This window comes from Cetorhinus maximus, chromosome 2, assembly GCF_964194155.1.
Source record: "Cetorhinus maximus chromosome 2, sCetMax3.hap1.1, whole genome shotgun sequence".
NCBI classification, from domain to species: Eukaryota; Metazoa; Chordata; class Chondrichthyes; order Lamniformes; family Cetorhinidae; genus Cetorhinus; species Cetorhinus maximus.
Window position 1 is genome coordinate 221,570,125 of NC_135880.1, and position 27,857 is coordinate 221,597,981.

The 27,857-nt window shown below is 43.1% G+C and overlaps 1 protein-coding gene across 4 annotated transcripts in view; it reads right to left on the bottom strand.

Annotated features, from left to right (window-relative positions):
• zbtb16a (zinc finger and BTB domain containing 16a) overlaps positions 1–27,857 on the bottom strand; it is a 249,716-nt gene that overhangs the window by 213,859 nt on the left and 8,000 nt on the right. For 2 of the 4 annotated variants that reach the window (XM_078533017.1, XM_078533014.1), the window contains exons 1-2: positions 26,411–26,547; positions 12,900–14,209 (exon numbers count right to left, since the gene is read on the bottom strand). In XM_078533017.1, the coding sequence (XP_078389143.1) occupies positions 12,900–14,122 (1,223 nt within the window). In that variant the 5' untranslated portion in view covers positions 14,123–14,209; positions 26,411–26,547. Of the gene's footprint in view, positions 1–12,899; positions 14,210–25,302; positions 25,575–26,410; positions 26,548–27,857 lie in introns of those variants that run through there. The other 2 variants (XM_078533016.1, XM_078533015.1) reach the window with 2 other exon arrangements.

The following is a 27,857-nucleotide window of genomic DNA, read 5'->3' on the forward strand; positions in this document are numbered from 1 at the left end:
CTCAAACTAGGCAGAATTCTCATTATGGCCTAACCTTTTTTTAATAAGCTAATTTTAACATTATCGTTTCTCTCATTTACTCAATACCTCTACTTTTGGGGTCCCAAACCCTTCCTCCAAGTTTTATAAATGTCTCCCACTCTCTAGCTGGTATGAACCCCATAACACCAATTAACCTCAATTCATCAGTAGTTGGCCACACTTGGCAAACCCATTCACTAAAGCCACAAACCAGCCAAGGAGAAAGTCATACTCATGCATAGGAGCTTGTTGTTCCTGGTTTTGGGGCTGAGGCACACCTACTGAAGCTTTAGTTGAGGAGGCTTCATAGGAACGGCAGGAGGCTATTCGGCCTTGGAACCTATTCCGCTATTCAGTTCAATCATGGCTGAAATGTATCCCAACTCCATTTACAGCTTTGGTTATGAAAACCTTAATACTCATACCTAACAAAAGGTCAATTTCAATTTTTGAAATTTCCAGTTGGCCTCCACCCCAATCCCCTACCTAACCCATGCCTCAACAATGTTTTGGAGGAAGCAAGTTTCAGATTTCCACCAGCCGTCAATCTTCTTGGAAGAATGCCATGTGTGTGTTTGAAATGGTACATGTTGAAGTCCCCAGGATTAAACTCTCCCATCTGGTCGGGATCTGTATTTTTATACTGTGCTTACCATTGAGAGATAAGCAAAGTACTATAATTGAGGATGAGTATAGGGGGACACAGGGTGATAGTTTGCCTATTAATTAAAAAAGTCACAGTGGAACCACACGACTCTGGTAGAAAGCAATGCCCATTATTCAGTTCCCAACTTTTAAAGTTTGAGGTTTCCGCAAGAAGGAGCCATTATATTTACAATTCGCCTCTCAACAATGGAGCATTTGTCCTTATCAGGACATCGGCTCTCCATATATTGTTTAACAGACCACAAGGTTATCAGTTAGACTGATAATACGTCTATGGGGAACCCGTTACTCAAACACATGCATAGACAGAAAGTGGGACACACACACAATAAAGTACCAGTTATAAGCTATTCCTATTGAGATCTCTTCAGCATGCTTGATCTTTCAGGATTTCTATGGAGTCTTCTGGGCTTAAAGATTAATCTCAGGACACTGATGGTGAGCAAAATCCAGGAGAAAATCATTAAAATTGTGTTTTTTTTTAAAAACCCACCTCACCATTTTGTTTGAACACATTTATGGTCTACAACATTATTGGAGACAGGAAAGAAAAAGTCTGTTTACAGGTGGTCAAGAATTTTGCGAAGGGGGAAGCAGGGTCTTTTCGCTTTCCAATTTGTGCAGGAAGGTGGGGGGATGATCCACAAATATTGACGTGTCAGGTGACCAATGGTGGGAGGGGGCGGGAGGAAGTGAGACAGTTGGAGGTGAGAGGTCATGTGATGAAACCTCCAGGGACATGCCCAGAGTTGGCAACCCTGAATGCCCGGATTGGTCATAAGAGAGACAGACATCAAACAAGCCTAACCATTTAGAAAAGTGAAAAGAAGTATCTGTTGATAACACAGTGCATCTCCAGAAGTTCTTGGGCATTAAACAGCTGCCTCAGAATTGGAATACACTGCTTGATAGGGCAGCAGAAATAGGTTCAAAGAAAATTGCATGAATACTTGGAGAAAAAAATTCCAGGCGAGTAAATATGTTGCTTTTTGAAAGAGCCAGCACAGAATCAATGGGCTGATTGGCTTCTGTCTGTTCTCTGCTAACTAAGTTTCCTCAAATGATTTTCCTTGTACATGAGCCTAGCCAATGAAACGTTAATGGGCCATTACATCATGTAGTGCATCACATTAGAACCGTAGCAGTTTCCAGCCAACAGCTATACTTTCCTGTTGGGATTCCCAACCATCTGGACACTTCATCACCACCACACTCCCATGCTCCACCCCCACCCCACAACCCCCAACATCCCTGCAACCTGAAGCAACTGTACCACCCTACTGGTGCTGACATAACTGGAATTAGTTAATTCAGCAGGGCTGGAACTTGGACTCTTTCCAGTCAACGTATCTCAGGATGATACTGCAATTGGGGAAATGCATTTCCCAGCTGAAACTTGTTGTTTTGTGCCCTTGAACCATTTCCATTTTGGTTGGCTTATGTTATCTGTGTAGAATGACTGTTCAGCACGTTCAAACAGGCTGGGATGAGTTAACCTAGTTTATTGCGATCCAAAACTAACATTCTTTTGAAAAATGGAGAACATTCAGCAGAGATTATAATTTCTTCAGAGAGAGCTGTGGTAAGTCAGGAGGCGAAAGCAATCAATATCCAAATTACGGAAGACTGAGCACATAAACTGAAGACAGAATAACTTCTAGTCAGAGAGAACAAGCTGGTCCTTCTCAAAAGAGTGACAACACACTGCGTGCTGTGCTAGTGGTAAACAGCTCTGAATGAGCCAAAATAAACAGTGAGAAGGAATGTTTCCACTCAAAACGTAGGCTTTAAGGTGACTGTAAAAAAATGTAAAAGCTTGTACAGCAAGGAGAAAAAAAAAGCTCTTACACATTCACATCCTCTCTCGTTTTCATCACTGCCTCACAGTTTTAGGAATACATCATTCTCAACTAAAGGAAGCTTCAACAATATGCCCCCTTTCTAGGGAACTAAGGTCATTCACTATGTCCCAGGTCCCAAGCCACTGCCAATTCTGCTCTAATATCAAGGCATAATCTTTGCACCCTTGATATTTCCCTTCTCAGTCCTCCTCAGCTTCCGCTAAATAATGTCCCAACTTCTTTCCCTTTGCAGTTCGGCCTCTCAGCATTGAGAGTGAGACTCATCAGACCATTTCCTAAACTCCGCCTTCTGCAAAATCTCAAGAGTTTTTTTACACCCGTCAACATTCCTTTCCTCATTTAATCTAGAGGAACAGAAATGGGCCAGTCTTTCAAGCCTGCTTAGCTATTCAACTAGATGGTGGGTGATCTTAGCTCAACCCCATTCACCCATCTTGGACGAACGTCCCCAATACCATAACCTTGCAAAATCTATCGATCTTTTTAAAAGAGCCGATTCATTTCCCTCCTAAATGGCTTGACTCTAGTTTTAAGATCATGTCCCTTTTTCCCCTGAGTTCCCCTCTGGGGAAATAGTTTCTCTGTATTTATCATATCAAATCCTATAACTCCATCAAATCACATTTCCATTTTCTATACTCAATAGATCCCAAGGCACTGAGGTATTTTATGAACCCAATTTGTTCCTTTCTCCCACACCGTGGCTCCCACCGTAGCCACCCCACCTCCCAGACACCAATGGGTCACGTTCAATTTCTTGTTTTAAAAAAAATCAAACCGCATAATAGGAGAGAGACACAACATAAACCCTGGGCAATCCTACCCAATCACTTTGTGGGCACTAGCCCCCGTCTATGCAAAAACCTGATCAGGATCAGACTTCTACCCTTCAAGAGGTTCATGAGTATACTCCTTCACTCAACAGCTTGCACCTGGGGAGCTCCAACCTGCACTCGCACAACCGCAACAGTCCAGCAACTCTTCAAACAAAAAGCAAGCAGCCTTCACTGCCATTCTGTCTGGCTAGTCAGAAGCTCTTACTGGGATTACAAGCTGCTGATAATTGCTGGCTTTCAGATCTGAGAAACGGTGCACACATACACACACTTTCTATCCCCTCAAGTAACAGAAGAATGTAAATATTGGGCACATGCCAGAAAAAGTAAAATTCAGCCAGAAGAGCTGTAAAGCAGTGTTCCAACATTCAGCCACTACAAGTGGCAATGATTTCACAGCCATTCAGGGAGGGTGTTGAAAGTGGGGCAAAGCACTCTACGGGGCTTAGCACAATAGGAAATGAGGAAACAGTGCTAAAATCTTTCAGAAGATAAACGTGAAACACTGTGCAGTTTTAACTCATCAGTTTCTAAAATGACACTTAACATCTCATAACATTTATCTCCAAATCATAAGCTTTTTGTTAAAGCTACAAATCTCATTTGCTATCCTCAAGCTTTTCAATGCTCATACTTCTATAAATGATAGGCTGTCAGATCAAATTAATGCTTTTGTGCATCCCATTCAACCTTTTGTTTCAGTCAGCATAAAACATGTAACATTAATGTGCTAATGGATGCAAGTAAACAACAAATAAAGAAACATTTTTACAACCCGGACACAGTTGGCTTATAAGACCAAACATTCACCTAGAAAGAAACTCAACCAAAATAAGACAAGACAAGCGGGGCTCCTTTCCCTCACCTTGTAGTGGCCAACTTGCATTTATATAGCACCTTTAAAGTAGCAAAACATCCCAAGGCATTTCACTGGAGTGTTATCAAAACAAGATGTTAAGCCACTTAGGACAGCTAACCAAAAGCTTGGTCAAAGAGAAAGATTTTTTAAGAAGTATCTTAAGGAGGCAAGGGAGGTTTAGGGAAGAAATTCCAGAGCTTAGGACCGAGACATCTAAAGGGGTGGCTGCCAGAAGTGGAGCAATAATTAAAAAAAAGAGATGCACAAGGGGCCAGGATGGGAGGAGTGCAGTGGTGGTTACAGAGATAGGCAGTGGCAAAGCCATGGAGGGATTTGAAAAATAAGGAGGGTTGGTCACCTGCGTGCCCTCTACATAGAGTTGAACGTTGCGGGCAAGAGCATGGAAATACAAACCTTGAAAAGGGAATAATAGACAACATTCTTGACTTTTCAAAACACATACACGATTAAAAGCACCATTTGAAGTTATCCTGCTGAAAATTCTGGTCTGATAGGATTGAAGCTAATGAACTTGCAGTTACTGCAAGCTGATTCATTAGCTTTCCTGTTTTGCTGCTGTAAGAAAAAACTTGATGGAGAAGAACCTTAAAAAAATTAAAACACAGCAGCTTAAGAATTGAAGGTAACCAAATGTTAGGATAGAAAAGTTGAGCTGTGCCCCATGAACTCTTTAGTTTAGGCAAAGCACAAAGTTATTTCAGGAGATCTGGCCAAGTTATTACATGATTAACTCAGTCTGAATTAATCTGTGCTCCAGCATTAACCTGGAAAACACTTTTGAAAAGAATGACAGACTCCAGGACTGCCCAGAATGAATAGAATAACCAAATTTACACAGGAAGCAAGCACTTACCAGACGCTCCATTCTAACACACATAACCCTGTGTTATCTGGATGTAATTACATAGAGCTGAACATGATATACCTTCAATCTGCCATCCAATAAAATTAAGTCCACAGAAATATTTTAAACATTTGTGAAAGGAGGTGGCATAGCCTGTACAGACTGCCTGGTTAAGTTTACTAATTTGCCACTCAAAACAATTCTACATGCAAGATTCAACATAACTGCTTAAAATTTTTAACAGAAACTTCAGCAGGTCAGTTGTGGAAGTACATGAAAATGAGTTTCTTTTTTGCAAGTTGCATGAAGCAGTTGATGAATTTCACCATTTTATATAAATTGCCAAGCTGAAAGACAAGTCAAAGACAGTATCTGAAGATAACATCCCTCCTGATCAGTCAAAATGCTTTATTAATCCTTAAATGTCCAATCATTCAGATCCATTTAAGAAACAAATTATGATTTATTTTAAAATTGCAGTTATTTCATCGACAATATGACTAATTTTGTAGATTATTAAAAGATTATTTTGCAGTCCAGTAATTAAGTTGCCATTAAATCTTACTCATACATCAAGCTTCCCTTTCAAAGTACATCGGATTGACACTGAGCCAAATAAACGCTTAAGCATTTCAGCCAGCAGTTTCAAATAAACAACATTATGAGTATTTCAGTACCTTACCATAAGCACACATGATTATAATTTACACAGACTGAAATCCCCTTTCCAAGAAATGCTGAGAAAGAGATAAGTTCGGGGAGCATAAATTGGCAGAAAAGAGCAACAAATTATATCCCAAACTATAGAATCAGAGAGAATCACACAACTGCCTGAAAGCTTTTCTTTCCCTATCGAAATAAACTAAACCATTGAGAGAGAGAGAGAGAGAGAGAGCAGCAGATTTTAAACTTAACCTTTCCAGTGGAAAACCGACACAAGCACCTTCTGCAGCTCAATTTTACTATTGACTTTAGGGAAAGGTAAAATCGAGCAGCCAATCTGATTGTGTTAGCTTGTCACCCAAAGGATGAGGTTAAAAATGACTTGCTCCTCGTTCCTATCGGTTCATTTCACTTCAGAAAATACTCGAGTGCTTTTGTGATTCTCTGATTCTGTAGGCTGGGGTAGAATTTAAAATGCCAGGCGGGTTACATAATTATCCTACGTCCGCAATTTTGAAGCCCATCCAAACTCAGTCCGTCCTCCTGAAAAATTAAGTTACCAGAACCGCCCTCATTGGAATTCAGATCCCATCATTCTGGACGAGTAAAATTAGACATAAACGTGTCCTTCTCCAAAATGGGAGCAGCAGTTAGTCCAATATAGGATCAGAGTGATACAGAATGGAACACACCATCCAGCTCAACTATGCTGGTGTTTATGCTCCACACGAGCCTCCTCCCAAACAACTCCATACGATTCCATCTCACATCCTGTTATTTCTCTCTCTCTTGCCCATTTTTATTCAGCTTCCCTTAAAATTAATATTTTGCTAATTGCCTCAACCAATCTGTGGTGGCAAGTTCCAAATTCTCAACACATTTCCAGCATTTTTCCTTCGCAGACTGTTTTCCTTGGGGAAGAGATGGCTGAGAGGAGATTCGATTGAAGTGTTCAAAATCTTGACAGGTCTGGACAGAGTGGATAGGGAGAACCTGTTCCCATTGGTGGAAGGATCGAGGACCAGAGGACGCAGATTATAAGGTAATTGGCAAAAGAAGCAACGGGGACATGAGAAGAATTTTTTTCCCCCCCCCCGCACAGCAAGTGGTTAAGATCTGGAATGCGCTGAGCATATGATGCAGGGAGGTTCAACTGAGGCTTTCAAGAGGGAATTGGATTATCTGAAAAGGAAGAATGTGCAGGGTTACAGGGCGAAGGAGGGAGAATAGAACTAGGTGCACTGCTCAGAGCCAGCCCAAACACAATGGGCTGAATGGCTGCCTTCTGTGCTGTAACAATTCTGTGATATCCAATATTTTCCTTTCGTTTTAGTCAGTCAGCTAAAGTCTTGCACATTGTAGGAGATGTGTTCAGTAAAAGATTCACACTGATATACAAAAATGATCAGACAGAATTTTTCCATTGGCTCAGTGGCTGCTGCAACATGAGGGATAAAGACCTGTACAGATCAAGGATGATGTCAATACTAAACCATGATTTCTGTGGAGATAGTTAATCTTGAGACACACAGACACGCACAAACTTATCAAGAGATGCCTTCTGGTTAAGAGTGTAAACGCAGATTTGAAGCAAGTTGACCTTCAATACCAACATTTACGGCTTTAACTGAAATACCAATATTAGCCAATGTGGGGAAGTCCTCTGCCTCTTGTGGGTCTGTGCCCCAACACATGTCAAACTTTGGAGGTGGGAAGGGAACAGGAGAAGGTTTGTAAAAGCCACACAGTGGGAAAATGTGCACACATTCTGCACTACCGTTCAATCTTAAATTTACCTAAAAATGCAATTAGATGTATTACTATAGTCTTAAATTATACATCACGTCCAAGAAAAAACAAACACGTCACGTTCCTTGTAGGAGGAATAAATCAGAGGTCACAAGCCGATTTCTTTCCAAAGGAATGTCAATCTATAGACTTTTTGTTAACCTCGGGACTCAAGACGAGAACCAGAGTAACAGAAATCCCCAGTGTGTTGACAGAGGTCTTTCCAATGAGCAGGGGTTACACGAGCAGGTCAAGATCTTGCGCCTAACTGCAGCACTCATTTCCTGAACAGCTCAGCATCTTCCAGCAATAAAGCTAATGGGACTTCCTAGTATGGCATGTTCGGACTGACAAAGCTGTCTGTCACTGCCCGGCAGAAGGAAAATGCTGGTTTCGATTATGAGGTTCCATTACCAGGTGCCACTAATAAGTTGAACAGTGAAAGAGAGGGAAGGGAACGGTGGCAGGGGTGGGGGTGGGGGTGCGGGGGGAGAAGATTAAGGGAGGGAGGGAGTAGGTTTGGGGGCTGCTTCCTCGAATGAACGTCTTTCAAAATCTGGAAATTATCAACAGCAGAGATTGCACATGCAGAAAGGACTGTATAGTTCCCATAAAGCAGCATCTTCAGGCAAGTATCCAGTGCACGTAACTTAATTTGTACTTTTACAACCACAACTGGCTAGCATATCGAAACGACTGACTAAACAGGCCAGGAGTAGAATCTTACAGCACAGATGGCCATTCAGCCCATCATGTCTTTGCTGGCTCTTTGAAAGAACTATTCAATTAGTCCCACATTCCTGTTCTTTCCCCATAGCCTTGGATGCGTTTTGCTTTTTAAATGTATATCCAATTAACTTCTGTAGTTACTATTTAATCCAGTTCCAACACCTTTTCAGGGAGTACAGTCCAGATCATAACCATTGAGAGTTTTTTTTTTTAAATAAAAATCGAAGGCTTACTTGTTTCTTTACACAGTAAATTCTGATTTCCCTGTTGCCAGCAGGGGTCCTCTGCCAATTACTCTCTTAAACAGTGATTTTTCTTTCCAAAAATGAAAATGTCAGCTCCACTGCTACATTTTCCATTGATGCATTAGTTCAGGTTTCATGTTCGTGTGAAACCCATGGTTTAACTCATATGCAAAGTCACTCAGACTAGTGAGATGCCATCCTGAGGTGGTACACTGACAACTACATCTAATGAGCTACATAGGAATAGGAGTAAGCCGTTCAGCCCTTCAAGCCTGTCCTGTCATTGAAGATGATCCTGGTTGATTGCAACCCACCTGGCCTAATACCACCTTGAGGGATACTCACTAATATAACTAGATTTAGGTCTAGTAAATACCATCCCCAATGGACACACACACACACACACACACACACACACACACACACAGAGTTTTAACTGTTCCCAGTGGGATACTGTTGAGCGGGTAATCACACCAATAGCCCATGTCCAGACTATCACAAGTAGGAGGTCATCTCTTTTTTGCCATGATTCATCCCTTGGCAACTACGCTAACTGGATTCTAAATTAGGGCACTGTTTATTTTGAACATTGTCGGTTCAGCTGCCTTGCACTGTCACCCTTGGTAACAAAACAAAGAACAAAATAAATGAAACAAAGACACTTACAGTCAGGGAAAAGAAGCACTACCGTTTCAATAAGATCTTAGCCACTGGACATTCCAGGGGCAGGGAAAGCCAACCTGAAAGTGGGCTTTACCAACCAGCTTGGACATTGCAGCTCCCCACTAACCCCCAGCCAACCTAAATTAACAACAGAAAAGCTTGCCAAGCTTTTAAAGCAAAGAAAGACTTCTTTGTCAGTTTGGGGAAAGAATATAATGCCCTCGCCTTCCGCCGACATCTCTTCCTCAACCCCAGGAGAGGAACTTGGTGCCCAGCTTACAGTTTTCAACTGAGTTGATTGTGGAGTAGTGCACCTGGTGAGATGGGTGCCTTTTCTCTTCAAAATGCCTCACTAATCCAGCGGAAAAAGGTCTTGCAACCTCTGCAGATGAGTCAAGAAGAGCTACGCAGTTTGGGGAGGGATGAAACCCACATCCGACGTCTCTCTGGTGCAGTGCAGTGATATGCTCTGCCAAGAGGCAGCCCGGGGTTTCAACCCTTTGTCATGTCTGCGCTGTTCACCACACACCACCTTCTACCTGCAATTTCAGCCAGGTGTCAGGTGGAGGGATCTGACAACCTCTGAAGATTACCTCTGAGGTTATGCACAAACGACTTTTAAAAAAAAACTTACTTGGCCTCCATGGGTAGAGGCATGACTGAATCAGAGTAGCATAGCACAGAAGGAGGCCATTCAGCACCACACCCCACCCCACCCGTCTGTGCTGCACAATGTTAATGCTGAGGAAGAGAACACTTTACATTTGAGGCACTTAATAGTCACCAAAACTTGTTAGGTTTGGGTATGGTAGGGCAGAGTTAAACTTCTTAACATACCTGGGCTGTAGCCTCAGAAGACTGCTCCCCTGCAGCCCTAACGAAATAGAAATGTCACACTGGTGCAGTGAGAGCACTTGCAGAAGCTGTGCTGTTTATGACTGAGAGGTGGTAGTGCTGGCCAATGCCAAGCTGCTGAAACACATTTGTCAGTAAAATAGACAGAGCGTCTGTCTAGAGTCAAAGTTTCCATTAGAATTTTTCATTCAACACACCTGTACTCCAAGAAATATTTTATTGGACAAATGTGGTTGTTGGAGGAAGGCAGGGTGACATTGGTGGGGGGGTGGTGAAGTAGTAAGTGAAAGGGATTATTTGAAACAGTGGATACCTCCCTCCCCAATTCTCTCCCCCTCTGTCTATATTAGCTTTCTCAAACCATTACTAATAGTTTAAAAAGACAGCTTGTTCCAGAAATATCCAAATCTTCTTCACTTGTTACTAGGTAAACCTCAATCCACAAATTAATTTTGCTCCTGTTCTAGTGACCAACCCTGTATCCACCAGTACTATACCCCATTGCTATACAGTGACAGACCCAGGACCCACCAGTACTATACCCCATTTCTATACAATGACAGACCGTGGACCAACACTCAAGCAGCTTGACGGGCCCTGCACCACCAGGACTATACCCCATCCATGACAAAGCAGCCCTCGATTGGCACCCCATTCACAAACGTTCACTCCCCCCACCAGGGACACTCATTGGCAGTGTGTACCATGTACAAGATGCACTGCAGAAATTCACCAAGGCTCCTTAGCACCTTCCAAACCCACAACCACTACCATCTAGAAGGATGAGGGCAGCAGATACACGGGAACACCACCACCATCCTGACTTGGAAATATGTTGCCATTCCTTCACTGTCACTGGGTCAAAATCCTGGAAGTCCCTCCCTAACAGCACTGTGGGTGTGCCTATACCACACGGACTGCAGTGATTCAAAAAGGCAACTCACCACCACCTTCTCAAGGGCAATTAGGGATGGGCAATAAATGCTGGCCTAGCCAGCGAAGCCCACATCCCATAAATGAATTAAAAAACCTTGTGCCCACCAGGACTGTACCCGAGTGTTATACAGTGACAGACTGAAATCCTAATGGCAACATTGTCTATCCCTTTATTGCATAAGATTAGGAGAGAAATTTGATCAGCATCAGAGGAGGAAAGTGCCATTGCTTCTAAACACTATCTGTCCCAAGAATCGCAGAATCTTGTCTGAGCAACGATGCAACACTCTGCTGTTCACTACACACGACCAACATCCTTCAATGTACACACACTTTCTATTGGCACAGCCTTCCCTAAATAATATCTAACCAATAGTTGCATTTCATATTACTCCATTGGATCTCCTTTGACACCGCTCAAGTCAAGTTGAGGGTTACCCTGCTTTCAAACACAGGTGGACTAAGCAGTGATGGACAGTCTCCATCACACTCACTCATCCCAGGGAACCCCACGAGCAGAAACAATCTTAAAGGAGGATAATTATGGATGAGGAAGATCATTCAGATCATTAATTCATCTATCTAGAAGATTCTACAATTCCCACCACCACACCCCTCCAACCAACTACCCTGCCCACCATCGTAGCATCCAATTATTTCTCAAATACATACACACTTATCTGGTAACACCATATTAGGACATTCTTCACGTTGATCAATATCTGGGGGAAGAATCTCTTGGTGTCAGTCCTAAGGTTACCTTTTGCTAATATCACCTTTGTCCCGTTCCCATACTTAATTTACAAGTAGTATTGCAGAATTACCGTTCCCAGGCCATATACTAAATTATGCACCACTACGATCACCACTCGAATGACTCCTTTCAGAGTTGAAAAGCCAGAGTCTCTTTGGTCTTTCCTCATTACCCATACCCTTGACAACAGGAATTAGCCTCGTGTTCTTCATGGAATTGCTTCTGCCACTTTAACCTTCCCTTTATTGTTCAAACACAACAGGACACAGTACTCAATGTGCGCTCCAGCCAGAGCCCAGTTCAATTTCATCATGACATCCTGCAATTTGTAATGCACAGGGGTTTGCCAATGTTGCTCCACACTCCCTAGGCTTTAATAATTATGCTGACTGGGTTGGACTTACCAATCCTCAAGTCTGGGAAAACTCCTTCCACTGCATCTTTTGCCTTTTCTACTCCATTCAAGGGATATGTACGTGGTTTATTTTTCCATCTTATACACAGTGCTTTACACTTACCTATAATGAATTCCATCTTTCATTAATCTGCTACCACAAACCAAGCTTAATGTTAATGAGATCATTGAAACAGGAGTAGGCCTGTCTGTCTTGAGCCTCTCCTGCCCAATCCATGCAAGTGTCTCCCATTAAGAAGAAAATCTCTTTCATTTTTATTTTAAAAAGAAGTTTGCCCATCTAAACCTCCACTGGTTGGGGACCGTACAAGAGAGTATGACTTGTGAGAAAAAAATCGCAAAAAGAATTAAACAGGCAAGTTAGGTAAAAGAGTTCTTCTTACACAGGAGCTAGTTAGAACATAGAGTTCTGTGCTACAAAGCATGTAGGTGGAGTTCATAAAGAATTAGACAGCTGTTTTTAAAACAGGAAAGTTAAAAGACCACAGACAGCGAGCTGGAGAATGGGACCAGATAGACAGTGTGTAGACAAAATACAATGACAGAAAAGATGGGGGAAAGGAGCCCTTAAAAATCTTAAAGTCCATAACAAAGAATATTTCTCAGCTTTCCTGCTTCCAACCTCTTATCAGCTCCCTTTGCCCAACACCCAATAATAGGAATAGTGCAATAGAGTGATTGGGTGCCATGTCACTGGAAGAACCCTACTTTCCACAAAAAAAAAGTGATGTGATGTCTTTACCTGTGCTGCTCGATGGCTTCATTGTCTGATAGTTCCATGCCACAAACGTTACACCTCTCACTGGTGGATCTATTCTCAGTCTTCATGCCCGCTGCGAGTTCACCCAGTTTGTTGAAAAGCTCCCTCTGAATGAAGCCTTGAGGCAGAAGCCCTCCGTAACCAGTAAAGTCCATAGCAACAGAGAGTGTTGGCTGCACGTGGAGGGCAGAGGATAAAGAAGTAGGCACCTCCAACAGGCCATCAGTTCTGCGGTTGAATTGGACAGGGTACAAGGTGGCATGTTTCTCACCCTGCACATTGGAGTTGCTCTCCATTCCCATTTGTATGCCCAGCCCTGCCTCGTGAGGCTGCTCTCCTGAGTTCTCTTCACGGACGTAGTGCAGTTCACGGGCACTGGTGATAACGCTGCTTCGTGTTGGCGTACCAGGGCCTTCCTTGTACCTATCTGCATCAGATATCTTATCACCCTGGGAAGAGCCAGATTCGCCCGTCCTGGGACTAGAGGCCTCCTCCACTTGCATCACTTCATGCTTGACTTCAGTTAGCATGGGATGCCTGTCGCCAGCAGCGAATGCTTCATCTGCTGAGGCTTGTTGCAAAGAACCTTGTATAATTGACTGTCCAATACTCATAAGACTATCTACAGCAGCTTTGGTGGGGCTCATTGCTGAAAGTCCAAATGAAGTGGAGACAGAAGGACTTTGTTCTTCCATCGTCCTGCCTGGTACAGCTTGGTTAGTAGCATAACCAGCCTCTTCACCCGAAAGTTGCTTTGTAACCAGTATATTCTTATTAAACCTGGTCTTCCCTCCATCCTCATCTTCTGTGACTGTCATTTCTGCATCATTATCATCTGTTGCCTGAATAGTCTCTAGAATCTTCAGGCACTGTTCCTCCAAGTACTCTATCTCCAGTATCTCGGCTGCGTACAGCAGGTCATCCAAGTCTTCAACTTTTGCCTGGAGTGTGGCAGTGTAAGCATACTCGAGAATCTGCTGGAAAGTCTTTGGTGAAAGGAAGTCCAAGGTGTAATGCTGACTGTTGCGAAGAAACAAAATTTCAAACATCTTGCTCGTGCAAGCCAAGACAGTCCGATGAGCGTGGAATTCCTGGCTATCCACAAGGATAACCACGTCACACAGAGTCCCCAAAAGTCGCATCTGGTTGGCTTTGTGAAGGAGCGCCGAGGGATGGCTGGGGTTCTGAAGCTTTATTAATCCCATTTTTAATCAAATCCACCAATCTGCTGTACACTGGACCAACTCATTAGGCTGTCTCTGGCTGTTTGTTATACAGAGATGTTCAATTACCTGCAGGGATAAGGAAACAAGAGTCAAATATTTTTATACTCATTTTTCACATGAATGAAATGATAGCAAGTTCTGGTCTCCATCAGTTACAGACTCCCTGTTCCCCAATGCCAATAGATTAAGATCTTTGACTTTGTTTCCAAGTCCATCCATGGTCCCACCCCTATCTTATTTCTGCATCTACTTCAGCCTTATTCGCCCCCAATCCCTCAAACACTCCAGTGTCTCAGGATTCTTGTGCACTCATCACCCTGTGTCCCTCTCCCAGCACCAATCCTCCCACCCCCCCACCCCGCCCCCCCACCCCAAATCAAACCCCGACCTCAAACCACACCATTGGCAGCAGAGCCTTCAGGCGCTAAACTCCTAAAATCTAGAGTTTCATCCTAAATTGCTCCTCCTCCTCCGACTTTGAAAGCACCTCCTCTTTAGTCATATTTCTTAATATCTCTTTTTTTTTATTCATTCACAGGATGTGGGCTTCGCTGGCTGGGCCAGCATTTATTGCCCATCCCTAATTGCCCTCGAAGGTGGTGGTGAGCTGCCTTCTTGAACCACTGCAGTCCATGTCATGTAGGTACACCCACAGTACTGTTAGGAACGGAGTTCCAGGATTTTGACCCAGCGACAGTGAAGGAACGGTGATATATTTCCAAGTCAGGATGGTGAGTGGCTTGGAGGGGAGCTTCCAGGTGGTGGTGTTCCCATCTATCTGCTGCCCTTGTCCTTCTAGATGGTAGCAATCATGGGTTTGGAAGGTGCTGTCTGAGGAGCCTTGGTGAATTCCTGCAGTGCATCTTGTAGATGGTGTACACTGCTGCTACTGTGTGTCGGTGGTGAAGGGAGTGAATGTTTGTGGATGTGGTGCCAATCAAGCGGGCTGCTTTGTCCTGGATTGTGTCAAGCTTCTTGAGTGTTGTGGGAGCTGCACTCATCCAGGCAAGTGGGGAGTATTCCATCACACTCTTGACTTGTGCCTTGTAGATGGTGGGCAGGCTACGGGGAGTCAGGAGGGGAGTTACTTGTCGTATGATTCCGAGCCTATGACCTTTGTTCTATCAGCCCATTTGTGCTATGGCTGGGGATGTTTATGTTAAACAAACTCTGATCACTCAAAACTCCACTGCCTATATCCTATCTTCAACAAAGTTCCATTCACTTATCACTCCCTGCCCTTGCTGACCTACATTGACTCCCATTCCAGCAACACCTCCATTTTAAAATTCTCATCCTTGTTTTCAAATCCCTGCATGGCCTCAACCTTCCCTACCTCGGAAATCTGGAACTAAAAAGTGAGCATGTAATGCAGTCTTTCCTAAAAAAATACTTATGTCATTTTCTACCAGTTGTTCAATACGGCTCTTTAATCAAACTCCCAAAACTCTGCTACACTTTCCTTATTTCCCCCTGTAGAATTCTTCCTAAACCCTGGTTATTGTTTATCATGTACTCTACTGTAGAACATTAAGTGCTTTAGTCATAAATCAATATAGCCACAAATATAGTACTTAATCCATGGTGACAAATGTTTTTCGTGAAGGTTATTTACTATCCTGTTGTATTCCCTGATGCAGCACTAGGCGAAACCTTCCATCTCTCTAAATTAATTACCAGCCAATATGATCACTATCCTTGATAAACTTTGATAGCAGAGATTAATTATTTCAAATTTCCATGGGACAAAGCATGGTGGTAATTTGATTGCTGAAGCATGGTATCAACAGAGTGCAAGTTAGTAAACGTGTAGAGAAATAAACAGGATCCAGCTTAATGTAGGAAGAATTAACATCTACAATTTTGACCGTTGTAACCCTGCGTGAGGAAGAGAGCGAAGTGTCATACAAGGGTCTGGCACATAAAGGGTTAAGGTGGAACTGAGTTCAGTTCCACCCACACAGCAATGTAAGAGAACACATGACCCGCACCTAGCGGTAAGTGTAGTATTGGGCAGAGCTGTGTGTAGAAGCAAGCATGGAGACAGCTCGTAGCTTGGACCTTTGCTCTAACTATGTATAGAGCTTGTAGTAGTTAACAAACGCTTACTGTTGAAGCACCTAAGATTACAAATGCCTTAGTAAGACCTACCGAACTACACCCAACATCTTATAACAAAAGGGGAGTGCACGAGAGAGCGCCGAGATGAGGGGACGGATGTTTGTGGTGCTGACCCGCTGTAATACAAGCCAGGAGATCTTGCAGCAGCATTTGAATTACTGCAAGTAAATTTCAGGGACGATTTCATAAACACGTACAAAATTTCAGGGTTTTGATGGTGTCGCTAATAAAAAACTGGGGGGGGTGGAGAGTGGCGGCAGGTGTTGCTGGTAACCGGAAAACACTGATTGAAATTCATTGGCAAAAACAGAGGCAAGATGAGATGCCTCTTTTTTTTTTTAAATAAAGCACATTCTGATAATACAGGATGCACTGCCTGGAAGAATGGTGGAAGTAGATTCAGGAAAACTTTCCAAATGATATATACTTAAGAAGGAAAATGAAACGCCGGGTTATGAGAAAAGAACATGAAAGTGGGATTCATTGGATAGCTTTCAGGCTACCAGTACCAGCATGAAGAGCTGAATGGCCTCCCGGTAGCCTACGATTCAGTTATTTGTATTTTTGTTCTTCATGCACTAAAGTGTAACATAAAACTTGAATCTAAATGGTTAAGAATCAACTGATGATTTCCATTGGCACCTTTAATTTCAGTAATTTGATATGGCTCGATTCCAATTGGCTCCAAATTGGTTGCTAACATTTGGCTTGTCAAAGCCAAATGTTCTTGGGTAGAACAACTCGCCAAGGTCTGTACGCAGTCCAACTCATGATTACACTCTCACCACATGGAATATGTCTTTAGATCAACCTTCAATCCCAGAGTCTTGATTCTATTAGCATTCAGGCTGTTTCTTGCTCACTTTATGTTGGCGATTTGGCTACTTGCACTTGTGAATCTGACCCATTTAGATCATGGGTGGATTGCAGCACACTAGCTAGAAACTTTCATTATGTAACGGAGGAAAAGTGTGGAGTCGTCAGCAATGCAGAATTACAATGCACGGCATTAATAGGGCAAACAGGCCATTTGGTCCAACTGGTCCATGCTGCTGTTTACTCTCTACATGAGCCTCCCCCACTCCATCTAACCTGATCAACATATTCTTCTCTTTCTTTCTCTCCCACATGCTTATCCAGCTTTCCCATAAATGCATTATGCCATTTGCCTCAAATACTCAGTGGCGAGTTCCACATTCTCACCACTCCAGATAAAGATGTTTCTCCTGAAATCCTCATTGGATTTATTAGTGACTATCTTACATTTATGATCCTGAGTTTCAGACTCCCTCAAAAGTGGGGATGCACTATCGAGGTGACTGATTATGTACATTGCTGGACCACTAAAGGAGGTGAAAAACACCTCAGAGCTGATACCATGACCGCACCTTCCAAACCTAAAAACTCAACCACCCATAAAAGGACAAGATGCAACAGGTACACAGGAATACCACCAAGTGACAATCCATATGTTGTCCTGTTCCTTTATTACTGAGTCAAAATCCTGAAACACTTTCCCTAAAGACCCTGTGGGTGTACCTTCACTGCAGCAGCTCAAGAACATGGCTCACCATCAGCTTTCCAAAGGTAATTATGGATGGGTAATAAAGGCCTTGCCAGCAACACTCACATCCCATGAATAAATAAGTTATTTTAAAAAAAACATGGGACTGTGTGTCTTCAAAGTGACACTCATTATTTATTTGCAACTACATAATAACTGAAATAAAAATTAAAATTCAAAGCAGTAATATTTCATCAAACCCCATGAACTAAAGGCTCAAGCAGTTTCTTTGACTGTGCAACACCAGCTGTTAATGGAGTAAACCTTATGTTCAGTGGGAGCATTCCTGCCTCAGAGTCAGGTGGTGCAGGGCTCAAATCCCACACCAAAACACTCCCAGTAAATGATGGCAAAGCACAATCTGAATTCTGGGTCGATATCCAGCAGCAAACTAGAATTCTGTAGGTTAGCCCTCACCCGCTCTCCTACACGATTCCCCGGCTCCTTCCCTCTTGTACGGCTTGTGGGAGCCCATACAACCCTCCCATATTAGGACTTGTTGCGCTGGTATAAAAATATGATATTGGCCATAGAAGGAGAGTTTGTGTTGCAGCCTGTTGGACTACTAATCAGCCCGAATTCCTTGTACTATCCACTCCAGAGCCTACAAAGTAAGATTAAGATAGGAAAACAGCCAATGGTTGATACTGATGGTGGGGTGAGAAATGGAACTACTAAACTCAAAACACACACAACATTGGAAATGTAACATGTTCAGCATACTAGAACTAACAGAACGAAATCCAAGTGGCATTCAGCACACACAATTCCATTACATCCAGTCGCAATTACTAACATAGACTTGATTAGCAATATGTCCTTTAGCCAGTGAACAAAACAAGCTTTCCAAGCATCAAGTTTCATAGAATAGTACAAGATAGAAGGAGGCCATTCACCCCATGTCTTTTCTTTGAAAGAACTGACTAATTAAACCTTCTCCCCTGCTCTTTCTCCACAGCCCTATACATTTTTCCTTTCCAAGCATATTTCCAATTCACCTTTGAAAGTTACTATTGAATCTGCTTCCACCAGCCTTTCAGGCATCGCATTCCAGATCGCAACAACTCACTGAATTAAACTATTTCTCCTCATCTTCCCTCTGGTTCTTTTGCTAATTATGCAAAATCTGTGCCCTCTGGTTACCGACACTCCTGCCAATAGAAACAGAATCTCCTTAGTTACTCTATCAAAACCCCTCATGATTTGAAGATTATTAAATAACCCCTTGACCTTCTCTGCTCTAAAGAGAACAATTGAAGACTATCAGTAGCCTAGCTTGTACCAGTTAAATGGTGCAAAGGAAACAAAAACAAAAATAGCTGGAAAAACTCAGCAGGTTTGACAGCATCTGTGAAGAGGAATGCAGTTAACGTTTCGAGTCCGTATGGCTCTTCATCAGTCATACAGACTCGAAACATTAACTGTATTCCTCTCCACAGATGCTGGCAGACCTGAGTTTTTCCAGCTGTTTGTTTCAGATTTCCAGCATCTGCAGTATTTTGCTTTTATCTTGGTGCAAAGGAAACACTCATCAATCCTGCTAACTGCAAATTAAATCTATCCAACTTTGCACTATATGCAACTGTAACTCTGATTTAGCTAAAACATTTTACCACCCTCAAGTCTGCTTCTAACTAACCCAAACTCTCTGCTGGGAGTCAGAAGGTTGTTCTTCCAAGCTCTACTCCAAACCTTTTGAGCACCTGATCTGTCAGAATCTTAAACTGAGACCCAACGACCTAGAACTACTCAAGAGTAGATCAGAAATTCTCTCAAGTGCCCTGGTCAGCATTCCAACCTCAGCCAACATCATGAGGAATTCATCCTTCACATCACTAGTTTAGGAAAATTCTCATTTTCAAATCCCTCCATGCCATGGTTCTGCACAACTCTATAACCTCCTCCAGCCCTACAATTCTCTAAGGTGCTCCTCCAACTCCAACCTCTTGTGCATTCCCGATTTTAATTGCTCTACAAATGGTGGCCATGCTTTCAGCTGTTTGGGCCCTAAATTCTGGATTCCCTCCTTAAATCTCTCTGCTTCCAAGGCACTGCTTAGACCCTACTTCTGACCAAGCTTTGAGTCATCAGTTGCAATATCACCTTACATGCGGAGTGTCAATCCTTGTTTGATAGCCCTCCTGTGAAGTGCTTGATATTTACTACATTAAAAAGGTGCTATATAAATGCAAGTTGTTGGAGCTTGATACATTGGTGTACGTAAAATGGGTGTGTCATGTTTATCCAACATAACCTAATTGTCTGTGAAGTACTTCGGAGTGTAATAAGGCACTTTATAAACACAAGTAATAGTCAAACCACTGCACTGGATAAGAGTTGCATGTTCATGTAAATGGTTTCATATCCACCATTGCTTTATTCAAGTGTCGAGAGACAATGAATCAATATTTACACAAGCATTTCCAACAACACTAGGCAGCACGGACTGCAATAGAATAGAAAGAATTTCTAATTTCGAGACAAATGAGAACAGCCTTTCATTAGAGCACAAGCTGTAATTTACTTACAAAGGAACACAATGTAGGGAAACATCCTACATAGACGTCCATTAGAAGAGGTCATTGACTCGTGATATATACATCCACCGGTCACTGAGTCACGGAGCTTGTGAAAGATTTGTTGTTGTCTCACTAGCCAAGATACTACTCCGTGTGTTTAAATTTCTTCCTCAAAACTATTTGTTTCAAGGCAGCAAGACACCTCGGAAGTACAGCTGGTGCACATAAAAGGACTCCTGGTTTAGAAGCCCATTTTATGATTACGTTCTACAACGTAATCCATTATTACTAAATGGATAAGCATCCGTTATTCCACACGAGTTCATCACGTTACAAAGAAACCTCCGTCTCTAAATGTGTATCCTCCAATCTTTATATTACTTTCAAAATAATAGCAATGTTGCAATTAACAGTGATACTGTCGCAAAAACCTCTGGTGTCCTCACTCTGATCACCCCCTCCCCCCACCCCCTCACGTACTTCATGCCAAACCTTTCAACTTCCTGTTCAAGTACTATTGTCCAGCTTAAATAAGTCGACTGCACACAAAGAAATGCAAGTGCAATGATCACCAACAAAGCATATTGCAAGGATCTCACCACGCTAGTCCTTTTAGAACAATGTCGCAGCTGATGCCAAAATAATCCCTCAAAAACCTAGATTGTCTTCACGGAGTACAGAAATAACCAGGACCAATTCATAAACCACACTCCCAACTAAATTGTTAATCCAACGTACAAAGGTAGAAAGGTTTTGGTTGAGAAAGAGATCTCAAAGCTCCCTCCTCCACAACACGAACTTTATACTCCATATAATACGAACATACGAATGATGAGGGGGGGGGGGGGGGGTGGGGTTAGGCCATTAGACCCCTCAAACCTGCTCCGCCATTCAATAAGATCATGGCTGATCCAATTGTGGCCCCAACTCCACATTCCTGTCTACTCCCGATACCCTTAGACTCCCTTGTTAGTCCATCATCTACCTCTGCCTTCAAAATAGCCAATGACCCTATATTGTAACAGTGACTACACTTCCAAAAGATACTTCTGACTGCAAAGCACCTTGGAACATCATAAGGTCAAGAACGACACTATATAAATGCAAGTCTTAACTTACTTTAACTGAAAATATTTAAATATTTTAAATAAACCCAATGTTTTTGCTTCTATTACATAACTGGGTAGATAATTCCAATTGTCTTGAATAAATAAATCTTTGAGCAACTGCACAAAACCGGCTTCTCACTCATTTGCATTCAAGTTCCCTGATCTACTATTTGCAATTTACAGTATTCTAGTTTTCACTTTTCATTAAAGTATGAGACATTTTATATTTTATGTGAAGAGGGTCTTTCTTAACCTTTTTTTCCAAATGGGGGGGGGGAAACTTAACCTCTCCCAATCTTTGTTCATGGATCATTCAATTTACACTTGGAATCTGTCTCGCTGCTCCTTTGTCTCTTTTCGACAGGTGCCAGACATGCTCCGGTACGGCACTTTAGATGCTAGCCGAGAAAGAAAAGCACCTGCAGCTATTCAACCACAAGGTGAATCGCATCGGAGTCAAATCATTCAATAAACAGTATTTTTTCCAACTTCAAACATCCAGCAGGGAATCTTACCCATGGGAGCACATAGTCAAGCACATGGTTTTCTAAAAGCAAAAAAAACTGCGGATGCTGGAAATCCAAAACCAAAACAGTCCTGTTGAAGAGTCATATACGGACTCGAAACGTTAACTGTGTTCCTCTCCGCAGATGCTGTCAGACCTGCTGAGTTTTTCCAGGTATTTGTGTTTTTGACACGGTTTTCTAACTTGGTTTGGAATAGTGAGGACAGAACTGGGAGCGAGGTAATCATGAGGGACAAAGCAATTGCAGGTTATGCCGATAAGAGTTAGATGAATTATATTTTCACAGCACTCATGTAAAATCACCCTGCAACCCTCGCCTTGGAAGTGAGGATCGTGGGGAATAAACGAATGGCTGAGGCAGCAAAAAGTAACTGAAATGGGGGAAACATTAAGAAACAGGGAAAGCAGCCACAGGTCAGAAAACTGCAACAACAACAAAGATTCAGAGACTTGATACGACATTGAAAAGCTGAGAAATACCATCAGTATTTTAAATTTGAAAATAATTCTACATGCATGTATACAGAACAAAGGGAGAAATACTTTTCTTTCCATAATGTCGATGATACGTTTGAACTAATTAACACAGAACAGGACGAGCTTACGGGAGAACGGTCTGGGATTCACTGGTTGAGGTGAATAGATAGATAGATGCATTCGAGGGGGAAGCTCGATAAGTCTATGAAGGAGAAAGGAATAGAAGAATATGCTGAGAATGAAATAAAGATGAGGTAGGAGGTGGTTCACAACAAAGCAAAACACTAGCATCGATCTGTTGGGCTGAATGGCCGGTTTCTGAAAATTCTATACAAATGTAATAAACGATAATTATCTGACCATTCTTCCTTTTTTGGATCAGACATTTAAAGAATGTACAGGTTTGCGAAGAGCAAATAAGATGACCACAACATGCAGCACTGTCACTATTTAGTGTATTACTGCAGTATATTATCTTGATGGGTTTTATGGTGCAGTGATAACATCCCTACCTCTGGAACAGAAATATTGGTTCAAGTCCCACTCCAGTACTTGATGGCCACATAAGGTGCATATATAATGCAGCCAAGCAGGTTGATCATCAGCCTGTAAATCCTTCTGATGGCAGGCAGTAAGAAGGGGAGAGTTTCCTGGTCAGCCAATTGCAGAAGGCAGAACCACTGCAGTACTTTGCCAAGTATAATCATGGACCAATCCAGTTGAAGTCCATGATCACCAATGTCCTCTTATCTCAAGAGACTCCCCCCCTTAGTTTTCACAATGTGTTAGTAGCAAAATGCTAAGTGTCCTTAATCTAATGTTATGTTGCAGTGTTGTAAGATACAGCTGCTGGATTCATCATCTCAAATTACTCCTTCCTCCAGCTCTTCACAACTGTTAATGAGCTCAATATGGCTTCTCCAAACAAAATCCGAGTTTGGAAGATCAAAATCCAGAATATTCTTCATAGTTCAAATGGATATAAAAGTAGAAGGAAAATTTTACATGCCCCACAATTGATATTACTGAAATCTCAGATTGAGTCTGAAAACAAAGGGGATAATGAGAGGGGCATCGAGATGAGGGAGGGAGGGGCAGCGAGGTGAGGGAGGGAGGGAGGGAGGAAGTAATGACTAAAGGTTAAGAAAATGACTATTGTGGGATGATGAGGCACAGACAATGTTCAAAGCCTTGTGGAATAAATACTCTATATCAATAAACGGGACACGAGGAAGAGTCTGAGCTTGATAATGAGAGTAAACCTGTGCCCGTGGGTTTAGGAGCGGGGCAACTTCACAATCCACCTTCAAACCCCTTCAAACTCTGTCAATTAATCAATCAATTGATTAAAAATCATTTAATATCAACAGAAGCACCGCCGGCAGAGGCGGGGAACCGATGCGGTCCGCCCAATTGCACAGACGGATCCCACAAGGGTTGAATATAGAGAACATGATAGAAAAACTACCCACGGGGTGCGGGAAGCTCTCTCTCCGGCTGAAATACATGACACATTAACATGTGTCCTGTACAGGGCCTGCCGCAATCATTATGAAAGACAAGGGAAATCCCCCTTTACATCTCTTACTCCCGCCTGTACCTTAGAATTAAAGAGGCAGCAGTGCCAATTCTGTCAATCCAGAATATCAGCGTGTGTCATTTATCCGGGGGCATATTGATGTAGAAATACAAGCAGCGTAACGCAAAGCTTTAACACTGACTTGTAAACCGGTTAAGCTGGAGCGAGTCTCTATCCTGCCTCTAAATCCGTTTCCACTCCCGAATTTTCTGGGGTGAACCAGGTCTTAGGAATTCCTTTTAAAAAAAAAACCCCGCGCGCGAAAAATAAATCAATTTAATGATACCGGTGGAGAGACCTCCCAATGCAGAATCAGTAAATGATAGAAGAATCAGACACCCTTACTAAACAAGTAAATTCATTTACTGTAATTGTCATCATTAACTGCACAACTAAATATTTAAACCCTCGCACTAATATAGTCTGCCACCTGTCTGCTCTACATAAACTTCACCATACAGTGACGCAAATATATCTTGGTTTAGCTCCGAAATATTACAACCTGGTTAAACAGCAACCTCTCTTTATAAATTCGGTAGATTTAAAAAAGCGCAGAAAGCCCAATGTATTTCTCTTTAAAAGAAAGGATAAAACATCTTTAAAACGCCGCCATGTGTTATGTTAACAGTAAGGGGCTGTTGCATAAACAGTTGCCACTTAAATCAACATTTTAAGCTCGGAAGTCCTGTCTGTGTGAAAAGGTGCTCACATTAGCACAGTCAACCGAGCGGTCTCGGTCTCAGATACAATGACCCAAACTCGTTGAAGCCTGGGTCGCCCCCCCCTCCCTGGCCTCTGTCGCCCCCCCTCCCTGGCCTCTGTCGCCCCCCCTCCCTGGCCTCTGTCGCCCCCCCACCTCTCGCAGTTCATCTCTTACCCCCACCCCTCCCAGTTCCTCTCTCTGTCACCCCCACCCCTCACAGTTCCTCCCTCTCTTACCCCCACCTCTCGCAGTTCCTCCCTCTCTTACCCCCACCTCCCCCAGTTCATCTCTTACCCCCACCCCTCCCGGTTCCTCCCTCTCTTACCCCTCCCTCTCTTACCCCCACCCCTCCCGGTTCCTCCCTCTCTTACCCCTCCCTCTCTTACCCCCACCCCTCCCAATTCTTCCCTCTCTTATCCCCACCTCTCCCAGTTCCTCCCTCTCTTACCCCCCCCGCCCCTCCCAATTCCTCCTGTCCTTTCTCTCCATCCCTCTCTCCTATATCCCTCCCTTCCCCGCCTCACCTCTTCCCCCTTTTTCCCGTCTTCACTCCGCCTTTACCTCCTCCAAGGCTGCAGAAGAATTTGTCCATTTCAAGTCATTTTCACGACTCTGTAAATCACTCGACACCCCGTGGATCCCATATTGTAATATTCAGAATATGTAACCGGGTGCGTCAGTTCTGAAGCGTTACAAATACAAATAGGGGGGGGGACGAAATCACAAATTTCACAGGAAGTGAATTACAAGTCAGAAGACGATTCCTCCCTGCATGTCAGAGATTAAAGGTCTGCAGAAAGATGTGTATAACGGTACTTTCCCCATCCCACGTACAGACACACAGTTAAAATATCGCCAACCACAAGCCGAGAACCAGGGATTTAAAAGCCCAGCCCCCCCGACCTCCGCCTCGCCTCACGCCGCCCAGATGGAAGCGGGTGATCCCGGCAGCGATTTCTCAAGCCTCCCTCTGCCGGTGTGAGCAGCACTGTGAACGGGCGCAGCACTCGGGGGGAGCCCGCCATCAATATTAAAACAAACACACACACACACACAGGGAGAGACACACACACAGACACAGACACACACACAACCCCGGACCCATTCCATACTGACCGCCGCGGAAAAGGATCAAATGAAAGCTCTCAGAGTTCCGCGTCCCCTGCGACTCAAGATGCAACCGGGACAGAAATTACACATCTGTGTAGAGAGAGAGAGAGAGAGAGAGAAATGGGGGGGGTGGTTTACAATTCCAAGTGCCCGGTAACAAAGAGGGAAACCGGCAGCTCCCGCAACAAGCACGTTATAAATGTATCCACACTGCTTTCCAGTCTCTGTCTGAGGGGTACAAGCCAGTATCTTCCCACCAAGTGAGTTTCCTGGACAAAATATCTTCTCTACAAACAAAGAATCAAACAGCAAACCTGTAAACAAGCAAAATGCAACAAAAAAAAAGGGAGAGAGAAAAACCCCCGAGAGTCAAACACACAGTTACAATCATCACACAAACCGGCTTAGTTGCATTTTTTTTGTTGTTTTGCATTACCTTTTTTTTTCTCCCCCCCCTCCTCTCCCTCTCTCTAAACAAATACGTTTGCTTTTTTTTATATATATATATAAATACAATCGTCTTTTCATTCAGCAGCAGCCTCAATCTGGAGGTACTTACCGAATTATGCACGCTATTATTAGCGCAGCATACAAAACAGTTCACAGTACGCGCCGCACTCACACACATACACCTCTCTGTGTTCATGTAGCAAATCAACAGATTGGAGACGTCATCCCCTCGCGTCTCTGAATTAGTCAAGTCCACATCAGAGAGCTGGAACCGACCGTCAAAGCTGCAGCCTTGGCGCCCTGTGACAGCTGCGGGGGTCGCCATCTTTGATCCTGGCACAGGCTCTTCCTCCCCCATTCTCTCTCCCCCACAAAACCCCTTACATATCATTCATTTCCAAATACTGTGTTATCTCGATAATAAAGTTGGTTTCCCCCCCACCCACCCACCCAGAGGATAATTTTTCCCCCGGGGACAGGGGTTTCCTCACAATGGAACTGCACGGGTGACATTAAAACCCACCTTTACAAAAGATATCCTCACGTTTCTCAGAAGGGGCTGGTACAGTCCAACTTGTACCTGATTCCCCCCGAGGAGCACGCTGCCAATATCGAGCAGCCGAATGTCGGCTGGTGTCTATTGTTTGTCTGCGACTACGTGGAATTTTAATGCTTCCCACTCTTCAGTCGCAGCTCTGCTATCCGAAGCTCACGCTGACATTGCTGCATTATTGGAGGAGCGCTTCAAGATTCATTTAGCTGCAATCGGGCATTTATCCAGTCACGTTCCTCGCTCGCCCTGTGCAAAACCAACAGTAATTAACAGAACTTCATCGTTTTAAACTCCGTTATCACAAATTCCTGGGCTGAAGCTGCTTCGAAGGAAATCGGGAAACGCATTTTAGCCTCAACACCCGAGAAAATAAAGTGTCACTGATTGAACTATGCGGATCTTCCCTGCAAGCGTGAATATGAAGTCACACAATCGAAACCCCGATATTAATATTCAGCTGCCACACCTGGTTAGTATTTTAAAGATGTGACTCGGACTTTGCCGACATATTTTGGTTACCAGAAGCCTTTGTGAAAATATTCATTGCATTTTATCACGCGGCTATTAAATAAATAACTCCGATATATTCGCTTTAAGGTGTGATTTAATATCCACACCTACTGAACGAAGACACAAAAACTGCTGGGTTACCAAAAGGAAGTGACTCAATTATTTTCCCTATTGCGAAGAGAAACTTTAACAGACATTTTCAACCAGCATTTTGTTTTGTGCGCGCGCGAATATCCTCAGCAAGTTTTATTGAAATCAGAATTCTGCTACAAGAGCCAAAATCAGAACTTGCATATAATAGACTGACTTTGCAGATAAGAGACTGTCTATATAAAAGCACATAGTTGGGCATTATAATACCACCAACCATAAAGGTTGGAAGCCAGGACATTATTACAGATTATGTGCACAGGAAGTCACTAACATTAATGACTTTAAAAATGCAAGAAGTAACGGTACCATGGCTGATTCTAAATGTAAGGGCTCACCATTC